Source organism: Thermobia domestica, chromosome 3 (genome assembly GCF_964235325.1).
Source record: "Thermobia domestica chromosome 3, izTheDome1.hap1.1, whole genome shotgun sequence".
NCBI lineage: Eukaryota > Metazoa > Arthropoda > Insecta > Zygentoma > Lepismatidae > Thermobia > Thermobia domestica.
The window spans coordinates 103,703,425-103,730,533 of record NC_137456.1 but is presented as its reverse complement, the minus strand read 5'-3'; the positions used below and the strand labels follow the sequence as shown (position 1 = coordinate 103,730,533).

The 27,109-nt window shown below is 35.1% G+C and overlaps 1 protein-coding gene across 2 annotated transcripts in view; it reads left to right on the top strand.

The window, feature by feature from the left end:
- LOC145680634 (uncharacterized) overlaps positions 1-27,109 on the top strand; it is a 49,171-nt gene that overhangs the window by 9,408 nt on the left and 12,654 nt on the right. For both annotated transcript variants that reach the window (XM_081751324.1, XM_081751325.1), the window contains exons 2-4: positions 3,825-3,992; positions 7,854-9,631; positions 20,441-20,578. In XM_081751324.1, coding sequence (XP_081607450.1) covers positions 3,831-3,992; positions 7,854-9,631; positions 20,441-20,578 — 2,078 coding nt within the window. In that variant the 5' untranslated portion in view covers positions 3,825-3,830. The remainder of the gene's footprint in view (positions 1-3,824; positions 3,993-7,853; positions 9,632-20,440; positions 20,579-27,109) is intronic.

Genomic DNA, 27,109 nt, shown 5'->3' with positions numbered 1-27,109 from the left:
GTTGTGCAAGAGTCGGTTGAAATGGAAGCACTATTACGGAGATATATTTGGTGTTTCTGTTCCGAAATGGACACAATCGAAGCAGCCGAAAAACGACAGACGCAGAAGAGAGGCAAGAGAAAGGAAAATTGTGAACTTTGGCAAAGGATTGTTTGAAGGAGCTCTCACCTTGAGGACCCTAAAATGGTGGAAAAACTGTGCGAAAAACACGTTTGTTTTCAGTTTTATTTCTTCTTGACAATGTTTCCATCACTATCAGGCTCCGAAAAAGATACATGTTGTACCTAAGGATATAACAACTTTTTTTAAACCAAAAAATCAGGGACGTGTCCCCCCCCAAAAAAAAAACAAATGTTTATACAATTTTTTGAAATTTTCAACACGCAAAAAAAATTAAAGAAAATACTCATCGATGGTTTTGAAAAAAATGCACATTTACATCTAGATAGTATCTGCAATCTGTGAAACTTTCAAAATTTTTCGACCACCCCCACCAAAATTTTAAAAAAAATATTCAATTTTGAGCATGTATGATACGATAATTCGGTAAGGAAAGGAGGTAGGGGGTCAAAATTTTTTTCGAGGTAGTTCTCGATCAAGGATACATAATCTGTGCAATAGAAAACAAAATTCGTGTTTCTATCCTTCATTTATCACAATTAACTATAATTAAAGTGAATGGAAGAGAGAGAGAGTGAAAATCCAGTCTCCAACCAATCCAATCTAGGGGCTGTTGATTAATGTGCTTTAATTCAGTGTAGCTACTTTTAAATGTCAGGTCCTGTTCATAATGGTGTTCTAATTCTCTGGGGCTGTACTCTAGTGATAGAGAATATTCATTAACGTGTTCAGTATGACTGGTATGATACTAACTCTGGTATGACCTTCAGATATGTCATCAAGCATCGATGAGCCCCCAGCTTGAGTCCGCTCTGAATGGTCCTCATAACATGTTGCGTATTTTAAGGAGTACGCTGTGGATATATATTGGCAGTTGCCGTATATGATGAAAACGATACAATCCCATGTAGGCCCAAGAGCTCAAAAATTCATTTCAAATACCGTTTTGCCCTGATGATGGGACTGACAGCCTCAAAGTCATTTTTATACATCGAGAAAAAAAAGTAGAAATTGCTCCCTTTCTCTCGCTAAAAGGAGAATTTCCGGAAACACTGCGGCGGAATTTTCGAAACTGCTGTGGTAGGCCTATATGCCTAGTTGCCTTGAACAAGGAGTTTATATTCCAGGTTTCATATCTCTAACATGTTTTTAGCCTTAAGGTATTTCGTTCCTTGTCATCTTGTAATAATTACAACCCTCACCTTTTTCTGTACCTTCTTTTTCTATTCCAAGCGAAACACTTAAAAAGAAAACGCTGAAAAATTTATTTAATTATTTTAAATCAAAAGCCTAAATAACAATTTCATGTCTTTAAAGGATTTCGATAATGGTCTTTTTATATTATTATATTAATGGTCTTATTTTAACAATGGTATCTCGTGTCCTCTTTTCTTGCCATCTTTTGTTTCTTTTAGAGAAATATATATAAACACTGAAACACATCTTCAATTGTTTTAAGTGAAAAATGTAAATACAACTTGTATCAATTCTTATGTTTTATACGTAAGAGATTTTCGAAATATTTTCACCTTATTTTAGCAATTGCATCTCTCATTCATTTTTTCTTCCCGCTTTCTTTCTTTACTTGCAAGGAAAATTTGAAACAAGTCTAGTTGTAGTCTAAACACCAAACTTCACGTCTCCAACCGTAAAGGATTTCGATGTATATGATCATCCTTTACTAACAATAGTAACTGTCCTTTTTCTTTCTTATAGGGGAAATATTATATATAGAGGAAAGAAAACTGTGAAACACGTGTCTAATTATTATAAATGGTAAGTTCATATAACTACCAAATTTTATGTCTCTACCCTTCAGAGATTCTGGGTATGGAAATTTTACTATAATAATTTTCACCCCTATTTTACATTGTTCCTCATCGAATTTCCAACAATTGTTCCTTAGTGCTACCTTACATTACAGATCGTATGTACTATCAAAATTTCAATGCTATGTACTGTCAATTTGTTTTTAGCTTAAGGGGTTTGACCTGGGCGTTTATCAATCAGTTAATCAGAGCTTCTTTTATACCTAGATATATGGAGATTGTAGAAATGACGGTTCAGAATTCCGCTCTCATTTAATTCAATAGATGGCAATCAGTGTCACCTTTAAATAAAGAATTCAAGTCAATTAGTAGCTACCTTGCTTAGAGGCTAGTATTCTCGACATGGGATTATTCCTTCGTATGTAAATTTTATATCACTGGCAACCTTGCCTTCAATGTTTCCTGTAAAAGAAGATTTAGGATTTTCTTTCCCCTTAGAGCGCATAAGTGCCAAAAAGACCTTTGCAGTATAACACACCCACTCCAATCTCTTATTCTTGTTTGGTATAAAGAAGACTTCCATCATTTTTACTGTTCCTTCACATATCAACAGTATAAATTGTTTAAATATAGTTGCTCTCGGGCAGTCAGCCAGGTGAATTCTGCGTCGTCCATAGTTTCGCGGACCGACAACATTGGTCTTGTCTTCAGGGTAGAGTATAAATTATTTTATCCTTAAGGGGGCTTAAATTATTTTTTTCCTTAAAAAATAAAAAAAATAAAAATAAAAATCCTCATTAGTCCCAGGACCTGCATAAAGGCAGAATACTTAATAATAAGGGGGCTTTGCAAACTGGCATTAGCAACATTTTTACCAGCACCGTTAACATGGTGATTTACTATAACTAGATGCATAAAATATGTATTTGCAATTTGAATTGTAAAAGTCTTGCTATGGTAGCACAAATTCTTATGATTCTAATACGGTGGTGCAGATCTTTCTGAACCCAGACGGTAATTTTTCTTATTTTTTAAGATTGGGGTCCTTCCCCAGTATGGCGTTGGTGTGCGTAAATTGCTTGATGCATAATTCCCAGGGAAATAGACAGGCCCCTTGGTCCTGTGGAATTACTTCCCAGATGACCTGACCTCATACCCTTTGATTTCTGTCTGTGGGGCTATCTAAACCGAATTGTGTATGCTAAGAAATTCCGCAGTGTACGGCACCTACACGAACACATTCAGCACGGTGTGACCACATTTCACCGGACATTTTTCTGCGTGTGCAGCAGAGATGAATAGAGCGACTACGATTGTAGACTAGACACAGAATGATGATCACATAGAACATGTGTTATATCGTTCCCTTGGTAGGTGGTTTTCAACATTTAAGTTCATAACGTGCAAACCATACAAGATACAGAAACAGTTATAGTTTTAGAATCCTAAGCTCACATCACTGTACACTTAGCAATACTCACAGCTGTTACAGAAAGTTGACAAGACTTTAGCGTGCTGTATCTTCGAAACACTGCAACCAAAAAAATCTAGAATTTTGCTATATTTCCTTACTAGTAAACAGAAAACTCCTGCCAAAATATCATCAAGATCGTTGTTGGTGAGTGTCATGACCGGTTGAATAGACATAAAATGACCCTACTGCTTTGACTAACACATTCGTACCAATATGTAACGAATTTTTTTTTTTTTTTTTTTTTAAAGAAGCATTATATTGTGTGCTTCCCATAATGTTATATCTTTGCAAGTTCAAGACTATGTATCAAAACATCCAGAAGATCTTAACATTGTTTCATCAACAGATTAATTGCAGTAACGGAAATTTGTAAAATGAGGAAAGAATTTTGTGCTGTTGTGCCAATTTACATTTAATATACGTAATTTCACATGTAATTACACAATATGTTTATGTTACAGGTTAAAATGGCGAAAAGAGGTGCCACAACTGAGTTAAATCATGACAATTGGAATGAAGAAAGTCCACCAGAGGAGCGGGGTACGTTCAAACAAGCAGATCCGTCCGTTCTGAAACAAAGACCGATCAAGCAAGCCAAAAGGAGAATTGACGCTAGCGCTAGTGCAAGTGTAAGTAGTAACATTTTGAACTGTAGAATATTCCAGCGTATTTTATATGAAATATTGGATACGAACCCCTAAACTCCCAAGAGAAATCATACCCAGTCTCTCGTACCAGGAATAGAAACACTATTAACGACACTCAAAATCTTACCTTTTACCTCAAACTTTCAGTCGTATGTAATCATTATCCTCACAATAATTTTGATCGTGTGGAATCATCTCTTCAAAGGTGTAAACAGAAAAATCGGCACCAAATATACTTCTGTACTTCCAAGTATACTTTTGTACCAAGTATGTTTCCACGGTATTCTTCTGTAGTTGTATTTACGACCTCTGGGCTTTTATGCAAACAAAATCAGCAAAAAGACTGTCAATTATAGTAACAAAGGAGTAAGGATCAAGTGTAAATTTTGGATAAAAGTGATTTTAAACATTTAAAAAAAAAAAAAAGAAATGCTTAATTGACATTTTCAGCGCTCTGAGTGCACAAAGGGTAAATGAATCTTATTTCACTATTTTGCAAGCCCGTAAATAGGTATAAATAACTTATAGACGGTGGACAAAAAGAAGTTACAGAATGAAGCAATAGATTTGTTTGCACAAAAACTCAAAAGTGGTGAATAGAATTACAGAAGTATACCGTGAACATTTGGGGCCGATTTTTCCGTTTACACGTTTTGAAGAGATATAATAATGTAATCCAAAAATAGATTTCGGCTGCATCAAGTCTGCGCTTGAGGATGATTCCCGAGAGGATCGAAATATTGTGTAAAACAGGAATGGAAGTTAGAGTACAAGGTAAGATTTTAGGTAAGATTTTGAGTTCTAATATATATGTACCCAGAGCATTGTTTAGTAATTACACTAGTAACAACTTAAGAAACTGAATTGTTGCATGAATACAGATAATAACTTGGACTAATCTTGTTATACATGTAGTAATTGCTATTTTTCTCCTAGCTCCTAGAAGCATCCAGTGCAAACTTTATGACATTACATGACATCAATCGTTATGAAATAAAAGTACCAGTATAGTATATTATCAATAACTGAAGTTGCCCTCTTAAGTATATGTATAATCAGAGACCAATCTGAAGCTTCATGGAGATGTACTATATAGTTGCCACCTTGAGACTATAAGCAATACTGTGTAAAAAATGAAAGAATGTAATGTGTTACTGGATATTGACGATAAGCCAAGAGCAGTAGAAAACCTATTAATTGTATTACGTTATTCACAAGTAGAAGGTATACTTACTGTTTGTAACCTCAGATGGCAATGTATAGTAACTCCACATCAGTTATATACTGATTTCACCATTTAATATAAGGTCCATGCCGAAATATTTAAGATACTCTTTGAAAAATCAATTTATTCACATAAAACCTTTTACAGTTTCCGAAAATAATCCCCTTAACCATCAATATACTTTTGCATTTTCAAAGACAACTTATTTTTTCTTTTCTTTTTTCTCGGAAATAATAATATACGCTTCGATAGCCTTGTCACTTTTTAGAAAACGGCGTCCTCGAAGGGAAAAAAGGGAAAGTCACATCTAAATGTAGAAAATGAACCAGATGCGGTAGAATGCGGACTCCACTTTCCAGTAGGAACTCCAAAGTTTTCACTGCTGTGTGTAACCGTACGTTGTCGTGATGAAGAAGAACATGAGGTAGTGGAGACTGTTGATGGGTAGATCTCCAAGCTTCAAAGACACTCGGAAGGCAGTAAGTAACGTACCGCTCTGCTGTCACTCAACGGCGAACATGTAACTAGATAGTTTCTACACGACCGATCTTAGAAAGAGATACCATTATAACTTTACTCATGCTCCGTTCTCGTGTCGAAGGTGGAGTTTCATTTTTAAAACACCATATTATCAACTTCTGTTTTGTTTCGGAATCTGTGTTTCATCATCTGTGACGATATAAACGTCTTTATTTTATCCCTGCGAAAATTTTTTAAGCATATAGCGGCACCACTCCACGCAATCACCTTTTACTAAGACGTAAGCATATGTGGGACCCAGCAACGGAACGCGTGGAAAGGCGAAGATAATCTTTTATTGTTGATTATGCTGCAATTGATTCATTCTTCAAGGTTAACTGAATTTCCTTGTATGTGATATGGCAAGCCGCTTTCACTAGATGCCTTACTGCTGCGACATTTTCATCCGCAACTGCGGTGCTACGGTGCCCAGAGCGAGGTTCATCTGTCAGATGGCTTTGTCAGCCACTCTTAAATTCCGCAACAAAAAGAAAGAAAGAAAAAAAAAACCTGGCTTGAAGAAGCAGTCCCCCGAAACACTTTTCTAAATGATCATGGCATTGCTTTTGCGTTAAACAGTACTAAAATCATAAAGTATCAATGCACGAAAATCACGAATTGAGCTCCGTTGTTGCCGATTGACAAGGTCAAACTAATCTATAATTCCAGCTCTCTAATTTTCAAACAAACAACCCTGCAGTCCTGTCGTAATATCTTGCACCAGTAGAGGGCGTATGGTTTTCAGCGTGATACGGCAACATTATTTTAATTTTAGTATCTAAAAACTTCCGTCGTGCCCCTCGTACGTCGTGATAATAATTTACCGGAACGTTTCGACATTTCGTATTTATTTAATGGCTATTACTACTTTGATGGCTTCTATAGTGAGCCATCATAATAGTCCATCTAGTCCTCCGTTCTTCGAAGAATTTTTATTTCAGGAACTAGTTGACCGATTTGGACCAACATTGGCATGGAGTTAAGCCTATATAAGTAGCCTGCCTTAAAAGCTTGCTTTCTGGTAAAAAAAACCTCTTGTGGTTACATCAAAAAAAAAAAAAAAAATCGTGCACAATTTTTTTTCTAAGTTTATCAAGAGGAAGAACAAGGTTTATATATATATATATATATATATATATATAAGTCTTCATGTGAATAACACTCTGTAGAGAAAGGTCACAGTATAAGTGACAGAAACTGTTCAGGATAAAACAAAGAAGGTAGATGAACACGACCACTTTTTAAAACAATAGTACTAAAAATGCGTCGGTTGCTTTCGTTAAATAAGCATGTTTGAACTTTGATCGATTTCAGCTTGTGGTTTTGATCGATTACAACTAAAGTTAGCAAACCATCTAAATAGGATAACTTCATGCTAAAGTTGATCCAAAATAGTTAACCCGTTCCTCAAATAAAAATTCACGGAGAACAACTAACTTAATTCAGGAATATTATGATGAGTCACTCTAGGAGCAACCAGAGTAATAATAGCCATAACCGTAGTCAGGTACAAGGAGAGAAGCTGCATGTATCTGATCCCCGGAGAAGTGCACGCCCAGATTGTAGAGAGTCTGCTCTATTTAGAGAGTAATTTTCTTTGCTTTAATTATTGTGTGTATAAATATGTACTCTATAGGACATTTAAACGCGTCTTTCAGAATACCACGTCTAATTTCTACCGGATTAGTTAATCTTCTGTATATTGTAACTGATAAGTAGACATGGCGTTTTGTTTGTACCTTTCTTTGTTTTTGGTTTAAGATGCTTATATCATAAAAATTAAGACAATGAGTCTGCCCAAATAAAATACTCGTCACTTTACCATATTTATTTCCAAAAATAATAAACAAAAAGCAAGATTAGCATTGGAGATAATTGAATTAAAACTTCGTCACAGCATCCGCCTGCCATATTTTTCACATATTAACGAGACAGTTTCTTATTACATTGTTTGACATCACTTTCTAGTGCCTCTTATTTCCAAGTCGCTGTTCAGTTTTATAAATGTAGTAGATGAAAAAAAAAGTCCATTTTAATTTTACAGATTTAAATGTCATAAACAAAAATTATAAATTAGTATGATTTTTCTTTATTTTCAGACTAATAATGGTAGCAGTGTGTTCGCCGGATTCACTGGTTTTACAGGCGTTAACAAATATAATACTGGAGTGCCTGATTTTAGTTTTCTAAATAAAACTTCGTCAAGCAATGGACCCTCAACCGGAAAGGAGTCTTCATCCACAAACACTTCTGCCCACTTCTCATTTAATCAGACAACTTTGACGGCGAACTTCAACTTTAATCCAACGTCGTCAACATCCACAATGACAAATAGTAATTTCAAATTTGGAAACAAAACCCCAGCGTCAACTAGCACGACCGACAGTGGAAAGAAAACATGTCTCGTCAGTTCTTTCAGTAGTGGGTCGGCCGTTTCTACTAATACTCCAACAACATCTAGCGCTAGCATTAACGGAATGTCAGTATCAACCTCATCACAAAAAGCAAAAGAAAGCACGAAAAATAGTGAGATTTCTCCCGAGACTGAGTATTTTGCTCTGTTAAAATGTTTAAATGAAAGTGTTTCATCGTGGATTAAAATGCATGTTGACCAAGACCCGTTTTGCATTCTGACCCCAGTTTTTAGAGACTATGAGAAACATTTAGCGGAAATTGAAAAGAAGAAACGTCCTAGTGTAAGTGCAACAGAAAAAACAGAACTTGAAACTACCAAAAGTAACAAAGAAGTGCCTATGACTGTTTCAGAACCAAACGTTTCTGAAACCAAAGACAAAGATACCACAGTTAGTCAGTCGCCTAGTTTTACTTCCTCTAGCACAGGAACTAGTTCTCTTTTCAGTTTTGGAGATAAATCGCAAAGCAAAGTTACGGATTCACCATCATCAAGTAAAAACCAAAATATAAAGACTTCTGGTTTATTTGCTTTTGGTAGCACAGATAAGAGAAGTGATGATAACCTTAGTACAAGTAAGAATACTGGTGGATTCACTTTCGGCACTGGAGATACGAAAAATGACAGTAAAGGTCCAAGCAAAGGAGCTGGTGGATTCACTTTTGGTACTGGGGATGCAAAAAGTGACGGTAAAACCACTAACCTTAGTCCAAGTAAAGCGAGTGTTGGATTCAGTTTTGGTACTGGGGATACGAAAAGTGACACTAAAACCACCAGCCAAGGCCCAAGTAAAGTTTCTGGTGGTTTCACTTTTGGTACTGGGGATACGAAAGATGGTGGTAAAAGCACTAGCGTAGGTCCAAGTAAGGGGGCTGGAGGGTTCACTTTTGGTACTGGGGATTCAAAACGTGATGATAAAACCACTAACTTAGGTCCGAGTAAGGGGGCTGGAGGGTTCACTTTTGCTACTGGAGATACAAAAGGTGACAGTAAATCCATTAGCTCTACCGCAAATAAAGAGACGAGTGGATGCACATTTGGTACTGGAGATACGAAAAGTGATACGAAAATCACGAACGCAAGTGCAGATAAAAAAGCGGGATTTTCCTTTGCTTCTGGAGACACGAAAGATGATACCAAGACATCTAGCTCAAGTGCAACTAAGGATGGTGGATTTTCTTTTGCCGCTGGGGGTATGAAAAGTGATCCTAAAACTTGTAGCACTAATGGAAATAAGAATATTGGCTTTATCTTCGGTTCTGGAGATAAAAAGAATGACGATAAAACCACTAATTTAAGTACAAGTAGTGCTGGATTTTCGTTTGGATCTGGAAGTAATAAAAGTGATGGCAAATTTACATTTGGGGCAGCTTCAACTACTGGTGATGTGAACACAAAAGAGGACAAGAAACCGTTCTTCAGTTTTGGGACCACATCACCTGGAGGTGGATTTAGCTTTGGAAGGTAAGCAGATTTTTATTATTATTATTTAATACTAGAAATATAATTTGAATTGATACGTACTTACCTCATGCATGTACAGATAATGAATAATATAGTGGAAACACATTGAAAGTAGAAACTGCTTGTACTAATTCGTTTAATACACAATACAGTTTGAATTTTAGTAAAATATACCAATACATATTCTGAATTGTGATTAGTGGAATTTGAACCTGTGCCTCATGTAACTTAATATGGCTGTAGGAGTCTACGCCTAACTCGGTTTTCCAGTAGAACTCAAATGCTCGATGTTGAAGTCTGAAGACTGGGTGGACCAGGGAATTTGCTGAAACTTGTCTTCGTGTTCTGCAAACTATGCTTGGACAGGGCCAATGGTATGGATAGAGAGAGACGTTATCCTCGAATATGACATCACTACTCAGAAGTAACATTTTCCTCACTGGGGAACGTGATTACCTAAGATTGATTAATATGTTCCTGTTGTAACTTCTCTGTATAGTTGTCAGCTGCCAGCCGTTCTCACTGATCTAGTGACTAGCGCGCGCGACTTCGACTCCATGGCTTCCGATTCAATTCCCGATGGAAGAGCAATGAAATTTGAACGCATTATAGTTGTTCGGATTCTACCTTAAACTGCAGGATGTTTCTTGTAGCGTCGGTACTGAAAAAATTACGCTAAACTTCTTTTTTAAGGCATGTAGTGAGCACGAAAAGCGGTTTCTGGAAAAATCGAAACCAGTTTTCTATCAAAATCCGGTTTCTGTTTTAAAAGCGGTTTTGTTTTCTATCAAACCGATTTCGGTCAAAAGCCAAGATTCGTTTTTTTTTTTTGGGGGGGGGGGAACCGAGATGTCGGTTTTTCTAGAAACCGATTTCAGTTTTTATTTGTTTAAAAAATTGCCCATCCCTACTTGACAATCGAGTGACAACAGTTTACATTGCATGGTTGATGCAGTGTTCACCATAGAAACATGCATCCAGTGCTGGGGAAGAGGGTGAAGGCCAATTCGTCCAATCAGATCACACGTTTCCAAGTTTTCTAGTTGGACGTCGCCTTCGATTATTCTGGTCTGTCACAAGCAATTTGACGGAAGTTATATGCTCCCTTGAGTGACCATTTTGTGTAGTTCCGGTTTCACTGTGTTGCTTGACATTAGAGTATTTAGGTGCCCGTTGTTTGAATCTGCATCATCACTATTCGCTTCAGTATCCAGCGGTTCCTATTCTGCAGCTTAGCCTTTTTTCCATTATTTTCAATACTGCACTTGGTATTATACCCAACAAAGTCATTGTTTTGCTCAGAGATGCCCCAGCTAGATGGGCACCAACAATCAGACCTCTTTGTAAGTAAGTAAAGTCTGGCATACTGTTCATTCACTGCGTATTGTTCACATCCCACTATCTCTTGCTGCCACTAGATCACAATCCCCAGCTCCAATAAACAAGGGGAGTTGAATGACGTATTGTTTCAATGTGGCCAGACATTGCAGTTACATCAAATTTTGCCATGTAGTTCCACTATTTTGTTCAGTACTTGTGAACCCCATATTATTTATGAGTTTTCCACTTACTTCATTATGTGGTGATAGTTAGATTAAGCCTATCTGATTAAATCTTTATATATAAGTGAGTATGAGATAAAAGAACAATAAGTTCACTAATTTACGATACGTTATTTATTTTTCATATTCAATTCGAGATTCGTATGTTCTATTTCTAGTGTTCCAGTATATAGTGTTCACGTTCCCGTATTCTTCTTACTTTTTCCATTCCATATCTGATGAAACATTCAGCGAAAGTGCTTATAGTATACTTTAAAAAGAAAAAAAAAATAGTGTGACTATTGTACTCATTACTTTCATTTAGTCATTATTTAAATTCATTTTGTGCTTACGTAAGTCGTGTAAAAAGATAGATTCGTAAGTTTAAATTTAATCTATTGAAACCTTTGCCTGATCGATCTTCTGCTAGTAAATGTATACATGTTCATCCAATAAAAGAAGAAAACAATCTATAAAAACATCTCAGTCAGTTAGTAACGCTAATTCCTAATAGTTCGCCTGCCTACCTGCCTTTGTTTAGAAATGGGTATTAATGATGCTGAACATGAATGTGCTCTGCTGTTTATTATTAGGTCAGGTCGAATTAAATATAAATAAGATCGCAAGTACTTACATAGAACTATCAAATATATTTATTCCATGTTAGGCACAGTATCAGTTATTTGTTAAGTAACATTAACGCAGTATATAAACTACAGAAAGTTGTTTCCGTTTACTTTTAGACAATGAAATATTTGACAAGCTTTACCGCCAACCTATAAGAACCATACTACCTTAACAGGCTGGAACCATATTTAGATTTCGGCATTGATATTTGTTTATCCACAAATTAGTTGGCGAAAGTAAAGTAAAGTAAAGTAAAGTAAAAGAAAAAAAAAAAGAATTATAATTAATCAGAATTTTATCCTATAGCGTACAGTGAGCCGGAAACTTGTGAGAATCAACTAGTAGTTTTAACTCTGAAGACAGAGGTATCCATTCTTGTTGAGATATTCATACTTTAGTTTTGTTTTTAGTGCTGTATGGAAAGATGTCGGAAGAGAGGTAGAATAAGAACATGTATGACCTTATTCAGGATATTACGTTTCCCTTCATATCAGTTTTTTTGGTCTGGTGGACATGGTTTCGGTGTGATAAACGTAAGGGTACGTTTAATTTCGCAAACAGCAAGTCAAGTAAATTACGTGATAATGTATCATATTCGGTCTTTTCACTCCACTGCTGATTGAAGGTATCCTTAGTTTCTTGTACATATTTTTGTCAGTGCTTTTTGTATCCATGTAGTTCCTACCGAACGCTTGATATCATTTATCCATCATGCATTCGACCACCTTTAAAGTCGCTTCTTGTTTCTGAGAACACTGTAAAACATTCTTCCTTTTCCATGTGTTCTAGCTATGTGACTCACCTTTCTGTATTTCTGCCTGTTCTTAGTCTTAATAATGACATCTTTCTTTTATTCAAAGTAATTTCATTTCTGCGTCTTCCTTTCTCTTCTAATACTCTACCATCCATCTCTCCGTTGCTCTTTGGGTAGTTCTTTATCTGGGTTGTTTAAGGATTCAAGATCCATGTTTCACATCCATACAAAAGTAGTGGTAACATTTACTGATTATATATTTGCGTGGCTTTCAACTTGCTAATGTTATTTAAATTGTATCATTGGTAATTTCTAAATAAACTTCATGCCTTTATTCCTTCTATGTAGTTATTTCTTCATTCATCTTGCCATATGATGTTTTTAGCTATCCTAACTACAGATATTAATCCAATGTTTCAATCGTAACTCTTTGTTTCTTTTTGTCTTGCTTCACCGCATGTTACTTATGTGTGAATCGTCCAGTTCCAAAACAGCTCTTGTCCATTTACAGTACATCACAGAAAACTTGAAAAAAAAAAAAAAAAGGTTGAATCTGCATATTTTGTAGAACTGGGAATACTTCAGTATGTTCATGTAAAAAACTTGGAACATCCTTAGATATTTCCAGTTCTACAAAACGCATCGATCCTACAGTTTTTCTCGGTTTTCTGGGATTTGATATAAATGTTCAATGGACATTTTGGAACTGGACGACTCATATGATAATTGTTGTGTTGAAATTCATTTGTGTTCGAACTTTTTTAAGTTCTTTCCTCAAATCTTATGTCCTGTTTGGAGTTGTTCTGGATCTTAAGAGAAGGGGATAATATCGTCAATGAATCTAAGGCGATAAATGTGTTTGCCATTATTATTATTATTATTATTATTATTATTACTAGCTGAAATGCCCGTTCTTCACACGGGGGAAATATGTTTATAGTTCCAATGTTGTTAGTCATTGTTTATAGTTCCAATGTTGTTAGTCAAATTTTTCCATTCTTGCAACACATTCCTGGTGATTCTCTACTGAATTTCTTAGCACAACAGAACATACAGACTTGATCCATTTTACCAATGACAACGTGTTTTTGTTTGTTATACTCTTTAGTGGGATCATAACGGAATGCCTCACCTGAGAAGGTATAACCTCTACTTCTGGTTCGCACGTCTCGTACACTACTGTTTTGTTCATGCGCCTGCGATCGTTGTCTTTCACGAATTCCACTCATTGTAATTCTACTTAGTTCGTTTTGTAATCTTGTTTCTTCAGCAGTTTCTTTGTGTCTGCTTGCTGTGTGTCTCACTCGATCCTCTTCTTTAATTTCTTCTCGTTGTGCATATGTTAAGCTTTTTCCTAATGTATTCATTCCCTTTCGTTGTGACGCTAAACGTGCTTCGTGCTCCTCGTCTGTTTCATTTCTTCGCTGTTCTTTCTGCGTCCTTCTTTTAGTCACCAGTGGCATGATTTACGTTTCTGCGTAAATCTACGTTTCTGCATTCTGTTTAACGTTATTATTCCTTAACACTCTTAAATTTCTTTTAATACACTGTTCACTAAGTTTTATCTTTAGCAATTTACTTTCAGTTGTTACGTTTTAAACATATCACTGGCATACAATTAACTTTCTAGCAATTTCACTTTTCCTTGATCCGATCTTATATTTTAAAAGTTTCCCTGGCATATATTTAATTTCCAATTTATAGAGAGTAATTCATTTCCTATAAACGTATTTTCCTTGTGCAAAGAACGGGCATTTTAGGTACTTTGTGATAATTCTGAAACCATCATTGTATTTTCAACGATGTCTGTAGACATTATATCTTCTTCTTTTAAACAAACTTGTAAATAAATGTAATAGCTCAGACTCCAGTCCATCGTTGCCTGTTAACTTTCTTTGGTGCTATTTGAGCACACTGGTGCCAAGTAATTTGAAGATGAAACTGGCATGTATTTAACTTTCTGTCAATGTACCTCCCAGAAAAGTTGTTTCTCAGTAAACTATGAGAAGAACCTGAGCATAATGATAATGATACCTGTAAACTTTAATAAAAATGACCCCGTATTCTTAATGTGTACCTTCCTAGTGATGCACATTCTAGAACATTTTCGAACCTATAGGAAAATAATATAACAGTCTGTAACATTTTCCGAAATTGTTGATAATTCTAGAACATTCTGGAATATTCGATCAATAATGATTTGTGCAGAAAGAAAAGCAACATTGAAATTGAAAACAGAGAAATGCACGCATTGTCGTTAAAATTTAACCCATTTTTAGCACAGTAACACCGTTGCTAGGGTGTTTTCTCCCTCTAGGACCCCTGCTGGTCCAAACCGAAACCTTCTTCTTGGATGGGAGATACAGGGCTACAATACCATATAACACCCATGGGGCTCCGGGTCTTGGTTTCGAAGCCTTTGTGGCACGCACGGACAAACCACACTTTTATTATATATATTGATTATTATTTATTTATTTATTTTAAAGCTTTTTCAATTTGAATTCCAGAACACTTCGTTTAACGCTGAGGAGAATAATATTGGAGGAGTTTAGTCATCGTGTCTTACTCCTTTTTATGTCTTGAAGTATTCATTCTTCGTGCTAAAAGCGAATGTGTTCTCAGCAGAGTTGTTTTGTTTAAAGCAAATGATTAAAACTTGTTTTAAACACTTGTATTTTTTAAGACTTGTTTTAAACGTATGTTTACTTTTATTTTATTTTTATAAAAAATGTGCGAGAAAAAGAAAATTGTCAAAAAGTGCTCCCTATTCTGAAGACTATTTTCTTCCCATGTGAATATTTTGATTTCTCGTGGCTACAGCAGGTCAATGTGGTGATCTACAATTTATTTTGTCTCTTCTTTTCCCTTATTCTTAACGTATATTGTATTGTTTAAATGCTTCTCAGTTAACTTGCGAGAAAGTGTCGTAGTCGAAGGTTGGACTACTTGTAGACAGGGCCGTAATTTGGGTGGGGGGGCAGGAAGGGCAACTGCCCCCCAGAGAAGCTTCCTGCCGTTTGAGGGGGACCCACTTTAAGACAAAATTTTCTTACTCCATTACGAAACGGGCTTAGAAATAATATTTATTCGTATGACTGAGATTTGTCAATATTGTAAGGTTCCGCATGTCTCCATAACATGCGATAACCATGTGTGTAGTTTTTACCCTGAATTTCAGATTTTGGGGGCAGTAATGTAGATTCAGAAACCTTTAGCTGAGCAAAGTCCAACATAACAAAATTTGAATAAATACGGATTTTGATTAATTATAATCCATTTCCATTGGCCATAAGGAGCTATAGGCCTATATTGCTCTCTTGTATATATTTTGCCCAAGGATTCCAAAAGTGGCTCTACTTTCGAGTTGCGGGCCTGTTTAAAATTCTTGAAATTAGGCCTAAGCAACTTTCCAGTTTTAATCATCTCCGTATTTATTCGTATTAATGTTCTCCGTATTTATTCGGTGTAAGGACCTGACTTTGCTTATCAAAATATTTCTAAAACTGCCTTACTGCCCCCAAAATCTGAAATCCAGAGTGGGGATTGGGGCGGTTGCCCTCCTGTCCCACTGAGGACCCTTGTCTAGCGGCTGTCATATCAAACTATCGCACGCTGGCCCTTTCCCATGGTTTTAGTTACATTTGTTTCGGACTTTTGACTGCGAAGATATTACGTTTTGAAATAGAATTCATTTCCTGAGCAAAACTGAACTTTATTGAAAATGGATTTGAATCCATTGAGCTCTGAACGCCCATCATACTCCCTTTCCTCAATAAATTATTAACTCAAGAAAACAACCAATTACATAGGCTTGCAGAAAATATTCTAATGTTAGTACAACATGAAGTGTGCTTCAAACATTACTTTTCGAAAATTTATTTTAAAATAATTTTATTAGCATCAGTGTTTTGAAATAGTAATCAAATTTTGCAACAAAAATCTCACCCGCCTCCATGAAACGCGATATATCGGTGGCTACAGCTTAGCCCCTAAAGGCGTAACTAGAAAACTTTCAGAAGCGGCAACTCCGAAATGACTTGCTTTAGGGCTAAAATAAGTGCATAACCGTATTTCTGGTAAAAAGTCTAGCTTTAAAACATGTAACATGACTCTTTGCATTTGAAATTTCGAATACCAAGCAAAGATGTCCGCCATGGTGCTTGATAGCACCATCTGATGTGCCAGACCACTTGCAAGTTTCATCATTCTCCCTCAACTCGTTTTCAACACACAAGGATGGTGAGGACTTTTGTTTTGCCATGTAGGCTATATTGATAGATTGTGTGAAACCTCTATAGTAGGTAGATTTTAAAATCTACCTGAAAAGCTTATTACAACCAAGAAAGTACTTACGAGAGTCACTGACAAGACGGGATAATAAAAGGGGATATGGTATGAAATAAGTTGAGAATTACTAATCTATGCTGAAATATTCTATAGCCAACACAGTGTAGTCTTAAAGAGAATAAAATAAATGAAAAATCAGTTGCAAGAGCAAAAACATCTTAATAAATACATTATTACACGATTTTGAAATATGTTTAAAATAATGTTTTAAACTGTTCAAAATGTTTAAAACTTGTTTTCTTCGTGTGTGTTTTAAAATATGTTTAAAACATTTTGAACACTTTTTCATGTTTTCGTTGTTTTTTATATAACTAGTTTTTCCAACCCTGGTTCTCAGGGCACAGCTTGCCAATAGAAGCAAAATTGAAGGCTTTTCGAAACCTATGGATCCTGAACATAGTGAAAGTTCACATACTCATTACTTCTTTCCTCAATTTTTAAAATTTGTATACTGTATGTTTAAACTTCTATCTATTCGCCTTAAGGTAATTTTAGTGAAAATTATATACCCGATATAGAACTACCAGTAAAGTTATTGGTCGATTACATTCTTTATTCCCTTTCTTGTATAACAGAATAATAAGGCATTATTCCAACTTAACGGTATTTCTCTTTTCACGAGGCGTAATAAAAATACTTCTGCAGGTTCTCTCTTCAGTCTGTTCTCTCTTTATTTAATCACCTCTAATGAGATCCGTTCATCCCCCGCAGATTTTCCATTTTTCATCCCTAATACTTTGTTAACTTCTTCCATTGTTCCTGGAACTTTTACGTAATGATTCTTGATAAAGTCCTCTGTATAGATTTTCGATTTCTTCCCTTCTTTTCCTTTTTCAGTTTTACTTTTTGTTAAAATTACACAAACTCTCTTAATTGTCATGATTTGTTTCTTTCTTTCTTTGTTATTTTGTCCTCTTTAACCTCCTGTTTTATCAATTGTTTTCCTAACAAGACTTTTATTATATTTCCTTAAATTCCCTCTAATTTCCTTCATCACTCCCTTTTTCAGTTCTGTATTCAGTCCTCTTTGTGAGATCCTCTCCTTCTACTTTTTTCTGTTTATTAAAGGTTTCAAAGAGGAAGACTCGGATTTGATTCCAGGTGAGAGCTCGTGTTCGGATCCTACATTAAAGCTGTAGGTCCATCTCTCATATAGAGTCGACGCTGAACAGGATACTAAACTCCAAATCAACGAACCAGTCTTCATTAAAAGTATTTTTATCTTCTAAAATCATGCTATTTTCTTTCAAAAGCCTGCCATTTTCTAGGATTTGTTTCATCATCAATTCTACAATCGATTTTTATTTATTTATTTATTTATTTATTTTATATCTCTTCTAACGAGGGAACCTATCCAAGTGTAACTCTGACTTCGAGTAGAGACTATGGCCGTTAGATACCTTGTCCCGAAAGAACATGACACGAAAAGGGATACATCCTCGATCGCAACCGTTGCGGAGATATAAGCGTGAAAAGTTTGAAATTGAGGTCCATACTATACATTACAAAGTCAGATTCCGGGTCAGATTTTTCGGAAACGGTCGGGTAATGAAAATCAGCGAATACATATCAAATTAGTGTGGGAAGCCCAGCACCTTTTGCATTTGTTAAACCTGCTAATTATTTTCAAATTTAGTACTGTTGGATTAGTTTTGATAAGTTTCATCCTTTCTAATTTTGTGTTTAAATGTACACATTATTCTTGGGTCTCGCGAGATTTTGATTGATTGATTCAAATTCGTTCACTACCTGTAGATCCCACATTATTTATGTTTAGCTTTCCTCTTACTTTCTTGCCTGTTGATAGTACGAATAAGCCTATCTGATCTGTATTATCCATAAGAAAGAAGTCTGCTAAATGCTTCAATAAATAAGGAAATGATGAAGTAGGAAGAAAAGAATGAAAAAGAACAGAAAAGTATCGTTCAGGTAAACGCTATATTGGGATGAAAGAATAATGTATTCACTATTTTACGATAAAGTATTTATTTTTTATACCCAATTCGGGATTGCATTGTTCCAATATATATTGTTCACGTTGACACTTCTCCTTACTCTATACTTTTCCTTTCCCTATCTGATGAACATATAGCGAAAGTGCTTATAGTGTACTTTTTTTTTTCTTTAAATGGGTGTGACTATTGTACTCACTATTTCCTGTTAATTCATTTTCCACATACGTAAATCGTGTAAATAGAATGGATCATAGGGTCAAATAATTTAATTTGTTAAAACCTTTGCCTGATAGTTCTCCTGTTCGTAAATGTATATATTTCATCCAGAAGGAGAAGAAAACACAAGGACAGTCTGCAAAACGTGTTTCGTTTTTCATTTCATTTCATTGAAACTGATATGGTAGCTCAGTAACAGAGAGCTCACCTTTGATGTGAAGGGCTCTTATTCTATTCCAGGCCATGTGAGTTTGTAGCGGACAATATCCTGTTTGTTTCCTGCCCAAATTCCTACTCTACCAAATATTTCATAAACATTAATCGTCCGTCTCCTTTATCATAAAGAACATAACTCTGGGACGTTAAATTAATGATTTAATTTCATTTTGAATGTTCTCTTGCAAGTAGCAGATGATATGAAGTATGTTAATTTTTTTTTATGTTGGAAAATTTATCAGTTGTACAATTAAAATGCTTCCGCAGCGTCCTCTAAATTCTTATCCTTAACTGAAGATTACATTCCAAATCTGTTCAAAAATATTGGAAGCAATGAATAACTATATTTTCGTAGATACTGCCATTTTCAGAGAGAGAGGGAGAGAGAAAAAAAAGCCCAATAAGTAAGGTAAATATTGGTTCATAGGTTTCGAAACTTATATAATAATATTTATATTCACGACTTTTTTGGCCAGTAATACAGACTGGCAAAAGCTACGCATTGTTTCGGTTATTTCGATAGGAGTATATTGGCATTTAGACTAGCAATGTAGGTATATAGTAATCCATTCACATATTTCTGATTAAAAATTCGTATTGTTATCAAACAATCTATTATGAGTAATATTAATATAAAGTAATTTTGGTGTAAATCTGTCATGAAGTAATTACCGAAATTTTTTATGGGAATTCCCATCTTTCCCAGTGGCGTTTTTTTTTTTTTTTTTTTTTTTTTAGTATCTACTGGAAACTCATCACATCCCATGGCATCAGTCATTGTGATATATATATAAGTAATCTGCGTGAGTGTAGTTTTTAAGTTGTTAGTCTGTTTTAATTCAAATCAGTTTTCGGGTTTGGCATCCTATTCCTCCAGTTGATACTCCTTTGCCGGATTGTTGCATTAAAAGAGATGCCAAAGTTCAGTTTGCGTGTTTCTTTTGGTAAATTTTATTTAAAATGTAAGGTAAAAATGGGAAAGGATTTTGTAAATAGATAATATGCTTTGCCGTAACGTTCAAACGATTGGTAAAGACTCAAGTGGAATTTCTGCATAGTAATGTTTTTCTTCTGTCTTCTGTACACTTTGATGAAACATCCACGAAAGAAAGAGGACGAGAAAAATGTCTAACAATCTATGTTATTTCAGTGGTCCACCCTCCACGTTTGCCAACGTAGCAAAACCAGCCAATGACGACGAGAAACAAGAGGATGAAAATGAAGAAAGTAAGCCGCCAGTTAACGAATTCGTTCCTGTAGTCGAGGAGGATGCTGTTTATTCAAAGAGGTGAGTTATTATTGTTAATGTTCTTGTTAGGTTTCCGGGGTCAAGCAGAAGATGATGCTTTTCTTTACGAATACAATATGCTTCAGTTATAGTGCTTGGAGGCAAAATATTAGCCAGTCCCTACGACCGTCTCTGATAAACAAGACTCCTGTTTTCTTCCAGAGTCAAGGAAACCTAGCAATCCTGAATAAAATAGAAATTTCATCAAAGGACCCTGCATTTTTTTTTTTTTTTTTTTAACAAAAATGGAAGAACGGCTTCCGTTAAAGTTCTTAAATTTGTGATATTTTGATTTTTCACATCTAACAGAACAGAAATTATAATTGGCATAACAACCGGAAATGGCTCCTAAGCCCTCTAATCGAGTCCGCAGTTATTAGAAGAACGCAAGTGAGTCTTAGATTAAATTGTTAGTACGTTGCTCCGCATGATAACTCTTAAATGAAACTGGTTTATTGAATTCTGTGTTTTGCAATAAATAGCCAGAGCAACTATCTCTAGTGAGTTCGTTAATGTAGACCATTCCACGTAGTTTAAGGATAGGAGGGCCGTATCTTTACGTCCGTTACCCCTTTTAAATCTTAAACGAAAGTCAATTTCTAAATCTTTGTTTTTGCAATAGTAAGCTAGAGTGATTATCTCGAACAGGTTCGTTAATGAAGTCCAACCCGCCCAGGTTAAAAGTATGAAGAACACTTCTTTACGGTAGGTGTGATCCTTCTTACTGTCTTTACTAGAGTCTACTTTTTATTTTTGTCTATTGTTTGTTAACATGGTATAAATAGATCATAGGAATGTAATTTTTATTTTTATTCTTTTATTTATTATTATTATTATTATTATTATTATTATTATTATTTTGCTATTTTGAAACAATATTAAAGAGTAAAATTTTTGTCCCCTTATTTTTTAGGAGAGAGAGAAATTTCTTTCGTTGAAAAGAAAAAGTACAATGAGGATTAGCTTGGATTTTAATCCATTTATCCCCGTAACTCTTTTGCCTCCGATTTTGTTCAGTTGTATACAAGCTACTCCTTTTAAGTTGTTATTTGATAAAAATTTCAGTCTCAGGTGTGTTTAAAGTTTTTACACTGAGCAAAACAGGGTAGATCATTAAATATCACTGAAATACCCGTTCTTTGCACGGAAAGAATTAAGTTCATGGAAAATATTTCCGCCGCCTCTTCCCGGTGGGATACGCATATCAATGAAAGTGTAATAATAAAAACTCCCTAAGATATTCTATTTTTGGCATAAACTTTTAACTTTCTTCTTCCTTACGATACGCCCTATAAGCCAAGATATAATATATATGATAAAATCCCAGCTTGAGGTATGTACCTTGTTCAAAAACTTATTTCAAACTGTTCAACTGTCTCCTTGTGGTGCAATCACAAACAACAGGCAACGTCGATGTAAATATGGAGAAAGAAATTATAGAAAATATCTTCCTTCTGCCTTTCAAACGAGAATTTTCAAAAACGCAGGAACACGTATTCACTTACTTTTACTACGTGAGGATCGGAGATACTCAATATTTGACCCTCTCTTTAAAATACTCTTTTTAATCAAAACAACATAATAGAAACTCAATTCGAGGTACGTGATAACTACATCCAAAAGTTCATCTCAAACAGTTTAGCCGGGTCCCCCTGATGCGATCAGAAACAAGATCCTTTTAATATTTATATAATAGATTACAGTTGAACATTGTTACATCGAATATGATCAAGCGCAAACAAAATTCAAGCAAGCAAGATTCGCAATTTTACTTTTTTTTTCAATGGTATTCTGATGACATCTTGATAAATACATATTTTAAGCCAATTCTAAAAGTAGGCGTGTACCAAGAATACGATTGAAGAAATCCCTGGTGATTTTGGGGCTGGGGAAAATTCCATCAACCTGATGACAATACACTATCGTGCAGGATAAAGGCTGGGATGATACTTCGCGAGATATTTATCTAGCACCGTAAGTGCGACATGTTTGAGCCCTCAAGAAAACGAAACAATAGATCACCGTAACAACTGCACAGTACATTTGATGTTAGTCCACTACCGTCACAAAATAATGATACATACCGCGTCGTAAAAGCATAGTAACTATAAAAAATGAATTCGTTATGGACGATCATATATTGAAATAATAAACCACGAAATAGAAATGTATTACTGTAATTGACTAATCTTTCAAAGACTAACTACTACACTCACAAATATGTTGGCTTTCTACATTACCGATTTAAGAAAAATCGATCTTTACATTTTTACACCTGCCAGCTACTATAATGAGTCAAAAAATAAATATTTATATGATGAACTTATTATTCTCATGTGAAATTATTTATTAATTGCCTTAATATTTATAAGGTTTTTACTCTTTTTGTATTAATCACTTTAGTTAATTAAGTTCTCTCTTTAAACATATTATTTTAGTAAATATCAGCGCACGGAAATATTAACGATAACCACTTTTTGGCGTGATTATTCTGAAACTAGGTCATTATTGATGTGGCTCCTGGTGGATGAACTTCCTTTCCTTGCAAGTAGCTTGGACAAAACTAAGACTTCTATAATGAGAGATCCGTGGTAACCATGGATGTGTCTGGGACATAACGGCCAATAATTGAGTAGTTGGCACAAACAAAATTTAGACAGTTCACGTAATTAAAGAGTAATACGAATTAGCACTGTACTATTATTTCTGCGAATGTTCGACTTGTTTAATTTCATAATATGTTGCACTGGGAAAAATAATAATTTGAAGACTGCAAACATACGTTGTTACAACCATTACTATTTGTTACTGATCGTTATGCTTTTGCTTCAGCGCATAGTTACTATCCAAGACACTAGCAAAAAGAAACTGTTTGGTCTATATGAATCAAAGTGCACATTGCATTACTGGTAGACAGTATAGAGAAACTTCACAACTGCTTAAAATAACAGCACAAGCTTAAAACTTGATTTCAAGTAATACTGTTTATACGCATTAATTCCAAAGAAACATTTTTTGTCTAGAGTAAGGGACGGAAATAGGCGATTTTTTACACCGAAAGAATGAGTGAAGTGGTGGCTACATTGAAGACAAAGGCATGGAATACAGTGATCTGATCAGTGCTTTCAGTTCACTTGACAGCGATGATCTGCGAACTGTAATCGGTTGTAATTTCCTTACAAGCTGTAAATATAATTCATGAATAATTGCTTTGTTCGTAATCATAAATAGCTGCACCTAAAATGACGTAATCTGTGGTTTGGGAACAAAAATCGTAACTTGAAAAGTAGAGTTCCAATGTATTAAAGAAAAGTAATAAAACAACATTAGAGCATAAAGTTCAAAAATTATACTAAATAATCACAAAAATTTAGGTCTTAAAAAAGTGGAGCACGATCATCCATTATCCGATCTTTTAATCATCCATTATTCGATCATCCAATTATACATCATTCAGTCATACATTTCATAAACCAACTAATCCAAGCTCTTTCTTAATGTATTGTGGTTCTTTATGAAAGACATTTTTTTCTCTTCTAAAAGAAAACAAGAGAACAAATATTCCGTTCTTCAACATCATTTCAATATAGCAAAAAACAAGTTTATATATTCCTATAACCTCTATTCACTTCATAGTAACAAAATAATAGGCAAAAATAAATTAAACTCTGGTAAAGACAGTAAGAAGGATCACACAAAACGTAAAGAATTGACTCTCAATCCTTAATATGCATGAGCTTGGCTCCATTAACGAACTCACTCGAGTGCTTTAGTTATCTGTTGCGAAACACAGAATTCAAAAATTCGGCCTCGATAACAGGGCCTAGGAGCCATTTCCAGTTATTGCCCCATTATGATTTTTGTTGAGTTAAATGTGAAAAATCAAAATATATCAAATTTTAAGAAATTTAACGAAAACCGTTTTCCCATAAGAAAAGTGCAGGTTCCTTTGTTCATTGCATAATCCCTATACGAGGAGGGACCCAAATGAAACCGGATTGAAAGAGCGCCGCCGTTCCTAGAAGTAGTAGAGAGTTTTCCCGCAGATGGGTCTAGTAGAGACCTTCTCAAATCAAATGGTCAAGCGGCGTCTGCGTAGGGGGTTAACGCTTGATCGGATTATAGTTTTTCTCAATTGTTATCGTTTGCCGCCTGCGAAATCGTTGTAACAGATTCAAAGAGTGTGTTTGAAATGTTGTTTCCTACTTGGAAAATCAGAAACGAAAACTTACTAAATACTTCAACAGGCTTCCAGGAAGGATACTATGAACCGCACATAATTTTTTGAGTGGTTTCGACACTTTAAGTCTGGTGAGATGAGTGTTGAAAATCATGCTCGTTCTGAGTGCTCTTCATCATTTCGAAACGAGGAAAACATCGAAAAAAATCTGCCAAAAATTCAACGAGGATCGTCGTTCCATGATCAATGATATTTCAAAACAGACAAGAGTGAGTTGGAGCTCATGTCAGCATGGGGTTTTGCAAATGAGACGTGTTGTCGCTAAGTTTGTTTCTCGCTTGCTCACACAGGGTCAGAAACATTCGTCTGAATTTGAGCTAGAACTTGAAAAATCAGATTGAAAGTGATCCAAACGTTTGACCAACATGATGGCAGTTATCGAGAATTAAACGAAATCTAAAAGGAAAATGTTTTGATGGCGTCGAGGCTGTAAAAGGAACTTCGCGGAACACACTGGACGGTATAAAAGTTGAAGAGTTCCAGAGGTGCTTCAAACAGTGGGAAAGAAGACGAAAGCAATGAATCGCATTTAATGGAGAGTACTTTAAAGGAGACTGAAAGAATTTTGTAAAGAACTCAAATTATTTTTTAGAACAAAAGTCCGGTTTCTTTTGGGTCTCCCCTTTTCTATTGATAAAGTGATTTTTGAATTCTTTCGCCATCCGTAAACGTGTCAAGATGAAAGCTCAAGGCTTTTTGTAGGATTGCACATTTTTAAATGTTATCGTTATATCTAAACATAGAATAATTTACTGTAAGGAAAAAAAATGAAAATATTTGAGTTATTTTGTTCATGTTTTATTAGCATCCAAATACCTAATTCTGTCACAAACATTAGTCAGGATAGAGGATACAGTAACTGAAACAAGGAAACCATGAATATCGAAAAATGTTGACATGACATGTTCTCTTTCAATTTGTGTTCTTGAGAATTTGATATAATCACCTTCTACACCGGCTCTTATCTGTAGTCTTTGTACTTGTATGATCAATTCTGTTATAGTGGATCAATCGACACTGTTACACACCACCTAATGTTCCTGTAGCATAAAACATTAGTGTAATTAATAAACTAATTATTTCACTGTACGTGTTATTCCAAAACAAACTATTTAAGAGGCTGACCCACACTTACTTTTCCGAATGACATCAAAACTACTGTCTGTTTGTTTCCTGAAATAATTTCAAAAAGATTGCATTGATCTTTTATTATTCACTGTGGACAAATAACCTCTTCTAAAATGGCACATCTTGCAAAAAATATAACATCGCCCCCACCAGAGCTTTCGTGTAAGCTGACAAAACATATAGATGAAAGAAAAAAAAATGATTTGGAAGTCATCCATATTTTTGGAACATATTTGCGAATTACTGAACTTAACGTAAATCACATCATGCAGATTATGAATACGGCAACCACTTTCAAATTAATTTTTCAATCGCTATTTTTACTCTTAAATAATACCATAATATATTCGACACTCTTATTTTCTTGGCTTATGCCCGAATAATTGCGTACAGATTGATATAAACCCGCACATTTACATTTATGAAATATTAAAAATGAACTAAAATTAACTGCTAGATTTATCAAGGAAAGGAAAAAAAAAGCGATCTGAACAAAAGGGCCCACTCTGTCACTGAAATTTCTGTTCCATCCAATATTACTCTTCGCAGATATTTTGCTATGAATTCTGTAAGCCATCGTTACTTTGGATACCATTCCTCGTGACACGCAGAAATCCGTTAAAGCGGATCACGCTCCCAAGTTCATATAATATAATGTGTTTGTTATAAGTAGGGACCGGATTTTAAGGTGCAAAAATGTGGTAGGAAAAAGGGAATAAAAGGGGCTGAAAAATCGTTCAAAAAGGTGCAAAAAAGGCGCTAATAGGACCTTTATTAAGTGCTATATTATACAGTTACATGAACATTCTTTATTCATTACAACAGCAAATATTGCTAAAATCTTGGCTTTAAACATTTGACATAAATTGCAAAATTGTTTTATTTAATCTCAAACTTGTACAACATTCGACATTTTTTTAATAAAATTGTGGTTATAACAAACTAGGTATTTAAAAAAGGAAACATTAATTTAACAATATTGTGGCTTGAGAAACCGTTACATACTACTGGGTTTTCAGCAACTGGTTATACTTGATTATGCAAAACATTTCTGTTTTCGAATGTTAGTTTCTGTCTCTTGGAGCTCAGAAGATCCTTGTACGTGGAGAAACTTCACTCGACATCAACGGAAACCAGTGGCACACATCTTGTAAGCACATGGA